We start from the raw sequence: 10,499 nt of genomic DNA, 5'->3' as shown, positions 1-10,499 counted from the left end.
GCACACACACACACACACACACACACACACACACACACACACACACACACGGACACACACAGCCTAAGACCAGAGGATGGGAGGACCCCAAGGATAATATTCCCCCTGTTTTGTAAATCTTATACACACACACAACACCCCCAGGCTAAGACCAGCAGATGGGAGGTCCACAACGTTTGATATTAAGCCCATTTACACACACACACACACACACACACACATACACACACACCAGCCCAGCCTAAAACCAAAGGATTGGAGGACCACAAGGTTAATATTATGCCCATTTTGTAAATCCCACATATACATACACAGACACACATATATATACACACACAGCCCAAGACCAGAGGATAGGCGGATCACATCGTCAATACTGAGCCCATTTTGTAGGTCTTACACACACCGAGAGGGCCTCCTCTTCAATCTCCAGCTTTGTCCACTCTTTCAGACTTGACACAAAACGACTTTTGTAGATAAGGCCTTCTCTCCCAGACCAAAACCCTCCTCTTTCATCCACCTTTAACCAGCAGCCCCTGGTCTACGGAGGAGAATCGCTAGATAAGAGGCAGCCAAACGCACTCCCTGGCCAAATAGGAAACCAATGTCATGCTGAGATTCAGTCCTCCCCAGAACTGAACCCTTTTAAAGGCCACTCACTTTAAAAGCAGTCCTATTCAGCAAAAACATGGAGCTGGGCTCTGCTTTCCTCTCTTTCCTTTCAGAGGCAAGAAGTCCAAACCTACATGTGACTTGATCCAACCTTATTTCTGACCCTACATCATGCAACGTACAACGCCCAGATAACGTACAAAGAATCGGATTAACTACTGCCCCCAGGTTTAAGATCTCCTGTCCTCCACACTTCTAAAGCACTCCTCATTTCCTCCCTCCTTTTAAAAAACCAAACTTGCTGCATTCTCAGACATCCATCTCTAAGGGAAAGTGTGGTAGAATGGTTAAAATCCAGAATTTTACTAATGCAAAGGTTGATAATCTATAATCAATAATCTATAAGAAAAGGACGGTCTCAGAGAAATTCAGTGTTGTTTATCCTGGTAAAAACATCCACGCCAAAGTCATTCTTTTGACTTAGGACTCCCAGAATCCCTTATCAGCCATCCTCTCTGGGATTTGTAATCCAAAATAATAATAATAATAATAATAATAATAATAATAATAATAATAATAATAATAATAATAATAATAATAATGCAATTTCCAGATTCTGGACAGGATCACTGCTTTAGATCCCACCTCACTGATTTCCAGATCTTATTTAGAGGGGGAACAAACTTGGTATTTTGGTATTTGAAATTGATAAGCAACACTAACTGAAATTCACTTCTTTGCAAAACCATTAAAAATACAGGAGCCATCTCCACTTTTCATTCTGGCAACCCTAGCTGTGCAACCAATTTGGCAGAATCCTAAAGTCAGTCAAGCCAATCCAGACTTAAAATAGCTTTTAAGTCAGGTGTTTGTTTTAAAAAAAATTGGGCGGTATAACAAGATGAGATTTGGTTGTAGTAAAAAAATAACAATAACACACACACAGTGGTTTATTGAGTAGGTACAGGGGTATACACCTTTCCATAGTAATCCGACTCCACATTGAATTGAGGATGGTTATCATTATCATTATTTTAATTTTGTTGTTGTTTAGATTTTGCGTTCTTAAGGACCGAAGTGCACATTTCATTAACAAAGAGCTGTTAGGGGCAGAAGAAAGAAAATAATAATAATAATAATAATATTTTCCAACGAGTGAGCGACCAGGAGCAAAAAAGGGGCACAAGACTGAAGTCCTATCTAATCCCCAAAACACGGAAACTTGGGGCAGAGACTGAACCCCTCGAAGTTTCTCCAAGTGGGCAAGTACTAAACAGATACACTTCACATATAACTCACGAAACCTTCAAGACTGTTTCCTCCCCCCACTTTTTTTTGTCCTGTGTTTTCTCTACAAACAAAAGAAACATTCATGGGGGGGGGGGGGGAGAATATTAAATCCATAACTAGGGAGACCACATTATTTTTCTCTTCTTCTTACCACGCTGCAGTTTTCCTCTTCGTCTCTTCAAATACGGAATGCTTTTCTTCCCAGATCCACATGTCTTTCTTTCTTTTCCCGAGGGGAAGACTAGGGGAGGGAAATTGCACATAAATAAACCAGACGATCCCAAAAAATAAACAACCACACCACCAAGAAGAAGAAGAAGAAGAAGAGTCCGCCCGGGGAAGCTGGAGAAAGTCCTCCTCTTTCACTGCTTCAGCTCCAAAGCCCAGACATGCTGCGGCCAGCCAGTCCGTCCCTTGGTTTTCTTGTCGTTGTTGCCCACGGTGCTTTTCAAAATCTCGTTCTGTTTGGGCAAAGAAGGCAGAGAGGAGAAACAAAGAGGTTACCTCCTTGGGTACTTTTCTTCTTTTCCCCCCTTATAGGCAAAGGGGATCTTGTGTAGCATCCGCACTGCAAAAAACCCCATCAATCCGCTTTGACGCCGCAATAGCTGCCAGGGCTCAAAGTTGTGGAATTCTAAAAGTTTGCAGTTCGTTCTGTACCAGAGCTCTCCGACAAAGAAGGCGAAATGTCTCACAGAACTATAATTCCCAGAATTCCACAGCACTGAGCCTCGGCAGTCAAAGGGATGTCCAAGCGGGTTAATTTTCTGCAGTGCGGAACTTGAGAGGAACTGAAAGGAAGAAGTGAAAGGAATGAAAGGAAGAAAGAAAGAAAGAAAGAAAGGAGCTTGCTTAGACTTGTACTGCTTCTTTCTTTCAGTTCGTCTCAAAGGTGCTGCAAGGTCAGGAGTGACCAGACGCCCTCAAAGGAGGCACAAAGGAGGACGAGGCACCCCAAAGTGGAGGACAGGCACGAAACATGTCGGACCTGACCAAAGAAATAAAAGTTAAAAACCCTCAGGTTAAATCTAAACGCCTGCTCCTCCCAGTCCTGCTCAAATGGAGGAGATTTGGGAGTTTCTCCTGGAGAGGAGGTTGAAATGTAGGATCTGTCCGGGAAAAAGAGGACTTCTGGTCACCCTGGGCAAGATCCCTTTGCAGACTGGTTTTCCAGACCGACACTACGAGGTCTTTGCATTTTTCTCTTCTGGTTCGCCTCCTCCCACCCGAACCTACATCCTAAAGGCCGAAACTCCTCGGTCAATTTCGGATCAAGCCCTCACCCGATCAACCCGGATCCTTCGGTTTTGAAACCACTTTTTCTTCGAAATACAGTTCGGGAAAGAACTGAGAGAGCCCCGATTCACAAAGCGGTTAGGACTAGGCGATCGTCTCCCCACAGACCAAAAGAAAGCGCCATTGAACTCAATGGGACTTCTTTCGGAGCAGGCGCGTTTAAAAGCAATGCGGAGCAAGCAGAGGAAACAATCTCAAAACATCAACAACAACAACAACAACAACGGAATAGAAGTCAAATTGGTTTCGTCTCCTCCTGCCGTCCTGGATCCGGCTTCCACGTTTTCTGAACCGGTTTGAAACAGGAGCCAGAAACTGTAAGGCCGCCAAGCTAAGTCGGATCTTGTTGTTGTTGTTGTTGTGTGCCTTCCAGTGGTTTCCGACTTATGGCGGCTGTATCGTGGGCTTTCCTTGGCAAGATTTGCCCAGAGGGGGTTTGTCATTGCCATCATCTGAAGGTGAGAGAGTGTGACTTGGCCAAGGCCACCCAGTGGGTTTCAGGGCCGAGCTGGGAATCGGACCCTGGTCTCCAGAGTCGCAGTCCAACACTCAAACCACTGATTTTTTTTAAAAAAACCCATACATATATATGTGTGTATGTGTGTGTGTGTGAATGCCTATACAGGAGACCACTTGAAGGCACATGACACAGCCTCCCTTGAAAATAAAAGAAGATCCCATGGATCCCAGATCAGTTCAACCGAGTTTCATTTTTCAAGCCGGGCCAGTCCTGCCTCTGAATAAAACCGGGTCTCTACAAAATAAATCTTTCTCTCTCTCTCACACACACACACGTCGGATGAATTTCCACCCCCACATCCATCATCCCCTGGCTACACATCTGTATACGATCTACACAGTAACAAACAGCAGGGGAAACTCGTTTATTTCATTTATGCCTTCCCCTCCTCTATTCCAACGCGTGTTACACGTGTTCGGCTAACTCGATTGTAAAGGGATACATCACAACCGGGGATAAATCTTTGAGGAACCCAGGAGTGCGGGAGGTTTCCCGGGAGGGAGCTATTTTTTTGTGGGAACACCGAAACCGGCTCCTATAGACTTCTCTGAGTAGTTCCGCAGATTTATGTCTCCTCCTGCCCTGGTTAAGGAACCTTCCTTCCTTCCTTCCTTCCTTCCTTCCTTCCTTCCTTCCTTCCTTCCTTCTCTTTCACACACAATGAAATTAATATTGGAGATATGCTATGCATTTTTAAAAATTATTATTCCAAGATTGACCTCTGAGTTTTTTTCAGGCCCTGGCAGCTCCCCAAACAAAAAATTATGATCCAGCCTTGTCAAGTGAGTTTTGGGAGTCAAGGGTTCAAATCCTCCCCTCCGCATGGCGACCTTGGGCGAGTCACTCTCAGCCTCACAGGAAGGCGAGAGCAAAGAAATAGACATTGCCAAGAAAATCCTAGGAGATAAAGTCCAAAACACACTGCAGGAATAATCCAGTCTGAGACCGCTTTAACTGTCCTGGCTCAATGCTAGGGAATTTTGGGAACTGTAGTGTTTGTGAGACATTTAGCCTTCTCTGTCACAGAGCTCTAGTGCCACAACAAACTACAATTCCCAGGGTTTCCCAGCACTGAGCCAGGGGTCTCAAACTGGGTTATTTCTGCAGTGTGTTTCGGACCAAACTAATCTGAGTCGGCCTGAAGGCGCATAAACATGGGTCCATGCATATTATCTTATAACAGAAGACTTTATATATACAGTAAATAAACCTTGAAATCATCTTAGAGTTTGGTTTCCCAACTAGATTTTCTCTCCCTGCGGGAGGGATGCATTCAAATCCTTTTTGGCCCCAATCCACTGTGTCTGTGTTAAATGTAGTATTTAGATGCAATTCTTATCAATTTAAAGGAAGGACTTTTTGGGTGCTTAGACACAACGGGGAAAACAAAGATAGGAGAAGATTTTATATTCTAGGCATCTATCTTCCAGATTTTTTTTTAAAAAAAATCATGGCCATTTTAATGCGGTTAAAATTCAGGTGTTTGACCAGCTGAGAATATTAGTCAGTGTTTCATCCCCAATATATTTAAAAGGGAGCAAAACAAATCACTGGGGGAAAAAAATCTGCTATTATAAAAGCAGGCTTCCCCAAATTTCCATTATAAACGGGGTTTTATGAGTTAATCCTTGGCTTGCTAAAATATGATATTTTGAATGACCGACAGAAGAAAGAGAGACTCTTTGACAGAAGCATAAACTAAACTGGAAGATGCTCAGGGCCTAAAAATTCTAGCCCAGGAGACCCGAAAGGCCCAGTTTACTATATTTCCAGTATACTAATATTTCCAGTTTACTATAGGGTGGCCATAAATGGGAAAGGACTTGAAGGCACACACAGCAACTACCACCGCCTATATTAACTAAAAACACGCGTTGAAGGTTAAACGCTGAGGAAGGAGAACCAATGGAAAGTGAACCGAGTTTGACTCGAGGCTTGCCTTTCTAAACCGCTAGCGAAAGCCATCCATTTTGCAGCCACATTCTTTGCAGATTGCGGCCTGATGCGATTACGAGGAAGAAAAGGCAAGGCTCACTCGGGTCTCGTAAATCTGAAATCTGCAACTGGGACTCAAGCCTAGGATCGCCCCACTCCGATCTTGTGGGGTTGTTGTCCCCTAATATTCACACAACACAACGCACACACTTTCCAAGGGTGCTTTTAAAATCTCCAGCTTGATCTCCTTTCCCAGAGAATGATTGCTTATGCGGGCCTCGAGTCACAATCTTCCCAATTGCATGCAAGCATCTCTGACTGGGTTTAAGCAGTGCTGTGTGAATTTTGCAAAGTCTTGGGGATGGGACTCAGTAATAATTCAGATTGAGACCGCTTTCTAACTGTCCCGGCTCAGTGCTAGGGAGTCCTGGGAACTGCAGTGTTGTGAGATATTTAGCCTTAGCTCTGGTGCTACAATAAACTAGAATTCCCAGGATTCTCTAGCACTGGAGCCAGGGCAGTTGAAGCGGTCTCAAACCGGATTTATTTCTGAAGTGTGTTTTGGACCTCAAAGGCCGTCTCTTGTGCCTCAAGGGGAGTGTAAATCCGGAGCGCCAAAGGCACAGACCGCTTGGAAATAAGCTCCAAGGGGAACAAAATGCTGCATTTCCTCAAAGGCCAGGCCTGGTTCTTTCTCTCCGAACTGCCTCAAATTTGGATTCGGAAGAGACTAGAGGTTTGGGGGATCCAGGCCCTGGGGCTCCTATTCCTTCTGTTGTTACAAAGGCCTTTCTTTCACGTGAAGATACACGAATCCATATGCAAACCGATTAGTTTCCAGCCTACTACAAGCCTGTCTCAAAATATTCAGATCCAGGGGGTTGGAAGGGGGGGGGGGGGGAATCCTGGGTCTTTCAGGAGGGTTTGCTCTTGCATCTCTTACTCCCAAACAACCCAGACCCGATCCTTAAACGCTCTGACTTTGTGGAAATGGGGGAGATCCCAGGACTGGTGTCGAAAACAATGCGTCCAGATTCCTTAAATACAGACTTTGTATGGACAGTTGTTGTTTTTTAAAAGGTAAAGCCCAGCAGGGATCTACCCAATGGAGTCTCCTGGAAAAGATCTACACTTCCAGTTTATTTTTTAAAAACAGGAATTCCAGGTACATACTTTGCATACCAAAACTAAGGGCACTTCTGGAGCCCCTTGATGGTTCCTGAAGTAAGTGGGAGCCAGAAATCCTGGCCAATCTACTCTAAGAAATCTACCTGTAGATCCTGGGTTCAGGTTCTGGGCCCACTCGTTTTGTCCTTTTGTTGTTGTTACGATGTGCCTTCCAGGCACGAACAGGGTAGCTAGCTTTTTCATTGCCCCCCTAAGAAAAAATGTCTATATTGTCTAACTTGCAAATGGGAGTCGTTTCTGGTGGCTATTAATAAATTAATACTAGATTGAAATACTGTACTTCATAGGATAGAAAGGCAGTCTCTTTGTGTCTGCACACGTTTCCCCCTGCTTTTTGTTTCCTAGTTATTGTTATATGCCTTCAAGGCGATTTTGACTTAGGGCTTTGTGGGCAAGACTTACACAGACGTTAGTCCCCGCCTTCCTATGAGGCTGAGAGAGTGTAACTTGCCCAAGGTCACCCAGTGGGATGCCAGGGATTGGAAACTTGGTCTCTAGGATCTCTAGTCCAACACTGAAACAAGTACTCCATGGCTGGCTCATACAATACTCCATGAAAATGAGTAACCTCCTATTTCTCAGACTCAGCTCCTGATGTGGACACACAGCCTAGTCCATCCTTACCTTTTCCTAATGCTCCCATTTCTTTCCTCCCTCCCTAAGAGAATGTGGATTCAGGCCTCTTTTTTGGGGATGGAGGAGGGAACCTAATATGCTGCACTTTCTTTACTGAGAACACTAGCTTTGTAGCATGATCCCAACTCTTTGCTTATATCAGCGACGGATTGCCAACTTCCCTAGAAGGAACAACTTGCTCCTTAATTATATTCCTTGCGGCACTTTTCCAGTTTCCCAGGCTCCATCCAGACTGCAAAAATAATCCAGGTTAACACCCTTTTAAACTGCAACCCTGGGATCTGCAGTTTCATGTGGCCTCGGAGGGCTCTGACAGAAAAGGCGAAATGTCCTACAAAAGGACAGATCCTCAAATTCCACAGCACTGAACCTTGGCAATTAGAGAGATGTTAACCAGGATTATTTCCGCAGTGCGGATGCAGCCCTAGAGTCACCTTTCCACCTTCCTAGAGGGGCAACCATTGATCCTCCAGCGCAGATGAAGTACAGCTCCCATCATGAAAGCCTGCTACTAACATCGTCATTTTATATATTTCTCTCTCTCTCCCATACATTTCTTAACAACTTTCCCTGATGGAAGAAGCCAGTGGCAGAGCCTTGAAAGCTTGGGACATTTGGGTTGGCCCCATAAAGGTATCACTGTTTAGTGGATTGGGGATGTTATCGGACTTTGCTACAGGGCCAACACAATTACCCCCCAATGTCTACAGTTCCCATCATCCTGCCTCCTTTGGCTGAGCCTCTGGCTGGCTATTCGGCTACCCCTGAGTGTACAACAAGCCCACCATCCTCCTCCCCCTTTGGCTAGTTATTCATCTCCTCCTGAATGAATACAAGGCCCCATCCTCCTCCTCCCTCTGGCTGGCTATTCAGCTGCCCCTGAATGTATACAACCACCATCATCCTTCCCCCTGTGGACATACACAACTCCCAAAACACACACACACACGCGCGCGCCTCTGGTTGGTTATTCAGCTCCCCATGAATGTCTACAAGCTCCATCTTCCTCCCCTTCTCTGGATAGCCATTCAACTCTCCCTGAACATACACAACTCCCATCACACCCACACAGCCAGCTTGTATATTCAACTCTCACTAAATGTCTACAAACTCCATCATCCCCCATACTTTGGATAGCCATTCAGCTCCCCATGAACATAACTCCCATCCTCCTCCTCTCCCCCCCCCTTTCTGTGTAGCCATTCATCTCCCCCGAATGCCTGCAGCTCCCACCATCCTCCCTCTTCTGGTTGGTTGTTCAGCTCCCCCTGAATGCAAACAGCTCTATCATCCTTCCTCCTCTGGCTGGCCTGGCCTAGGTTGGGGGAACACTCTGCCCCTTTCATTCCAGGTTTAATGGAAGGGAACCCCGAGAAGGGAAGAGTCAGTGCAGCAATGACCCGGGTAGGTCCCCGTTTCGCTGCCAGGGCCCCAGGCTCTGGGCCTGGGAGTGGGTTGTGGGCCCAGAGCGGAGCTTGGCAGCCAAAGAGGGACGAACGCGGGTCATGACTAAAGTGTAGCAAGAGAGCTAAGTTGGTTGACTGACCATCTCCTTCTTCCTCTTGTCCTCCTTGAGGTCGGTCTTCTTGATCTCGGCCTTGAAGGCCTCGGCCTCTCCGTGGGCCTCGTCCTTGGCGAGGAGGTCCATGAGGTAGGCGATGTAGCTGGTGGCCAGGCGGAGGGTCTTGATCTTGGAGAGCTTGGTGTCGGCGGGGACGTTGGGGATGCACTCGCGGAGCTCGGCGAAGGCGCTGTTGATGCTCTGAGTCCGGCGCCTCTCCTTGCGGTTGGCTGTGCCGCGGCGCTTGACCGGCCGGGGACCCCCCAGCACCCCCAAACCGGGCGGAGGGGCCACCCCAACACCCCCGCCACCGCCTCCGCCCCCTCCTCCTCCTCCTCCGCTGGGGCCGCCTCCATAGTGATGGGGATGATGGGCGTGATGGTGCTCCAGGCCCCCCGGGGCCCCGTTGGCGTACTCGGGGCTGTAGGAGAGGGCCATGCTGTAGTCGGGGGGCGACATCTCCGAAGGGTGGCTGCTGCTGATCAGCCAGCCGTGAAAGTAGGGGTTCTCCTCGTGGCTGCATCGGCTGGCGGCGGCGGCTGCTGCTGCTGCGGCGGCTGCTGCTGCGGCGGCGAAGGGGTATCCCTCATGGTGGACCACGGGGTGGTGGTGGGGAAAGCCCCCCACCAAACTCATCGCCGGGGCCCGGGCGGCCCAGCCCCGGCTCGGATCCTCCTGTCCCCCCGCCCTCCGGAGGAGGAGAGCCCCCTCTCCTTAGCGAGCCATGGTCGGGGATCGGGCCTCCAGGCCAGGATCGGGGCCTTCTCCTTTTGCACTCCTGAGAGGAGGGAGGGGGAGGGGAGGGGGCTCTCTGGGGGACCCCCCCCCCCAGGAAAAAGGGGGGAGGACCCCCCGGGGAAAAAGACCCCCCCCACCCCCCACGATGCGCTTCTTTCCTGCTCCTTTTTCCGACTTCTTTGGTCCTCTTTCTTTGGAGTTTTTTTTCACTTATACCTGCATTTCTCCATCTGGACCCCACTTGCAGGCCCCCATGGGCAAGGCCTGTCCCTCCCGATGCTGTTGATGCTGCTTCCTCTTCCTCTTCCTCCTCCTCCTCCTCCTTCTGCTTCTGCTTTTCCCTCTCCTTTTCCTTCTCTCTGGGGTTAAAGCGAGAGGGTTTCCATCCTGGTTTTGCGGAGCGGGGGGGGGGCACCACTTGGCTGCCCCTGCGAGGAAAAATCTCCCCCTCTCTTCCTCTCCTTTTCCGACCCACAGAAAAACAGCTATGAAAAGAAACGAGGGGGAAAGATGATGATGGTGATGGTGATGATGATGATGATGATGATCAGGCTTTGAAGGAGGGTCGGGAGAGCTTTTCGGCCCGGGCGCTGCGCAGGGCACTGGCCGCCTTCCCCAGCCTGATCTCCATCTCCAGCTACATCTTGAAGGGGCAGCTCGGGTTAATATCTGTCGTCAGAGGCACTCCGGGCCAATCGGGGAAGCCTGGAGGCGGGGCAGCCC

The 10,499-nt window shown here is 48.1% G+C and overlaps 1 protein-coding gene across 1 annotated transcript; it reads right to left on the bottom strand.

The window, feature by feature from the left end:
• Positions 1-1,538: 1,538 nt before the first annotated feature.
• Positions 1,539-9,885, bottom strand: HAND2 (heart and neural crest derivatives expressed 2). Its single transcript, XM_042470187.1, has 2 exons — positions 9,024-9,885; positions 1,539-2,363 (listed from the first exon to the last, which is right to left on the bottom strand). The coding sequence occupies exons 1-2, from the start codon at positions 9,672-9,674 to the stop codon at positions 2,265-2,267; spliced, it is 750 nt and encodes a 249-aa protein (XP_042326121.1). The 5' UTR covers positions 9,675-9,885; the 3' UTR covers positions 1,539-2,264.
• Positions 9,886-10,499: the final 614 nt, after the last annotated feature.

The sequence above is a fragment of the Sceloporus undulatus genome, chromosome 5 (assembly GCF_019175285.1).
Source record: "Sceloporus undulatus isolate JIND9_A2432 ecotype Alabama chromosome 5, SceUnd_v1.1, whole genome shotgun sequence".
In the NCBI taxonomy this organism is placed as follows: Eukaryota; Metazoa; Chordata; class Lepidosauria; order Squamata; family Phrynosomatidae; genus Sceloporus; species Sceloporus undulatus.
The sequence above is the reverse complement of the archived record's forward strand: the minus strand, read 5'-3'. Positions and strand labels throughout refer to the sequence as shown.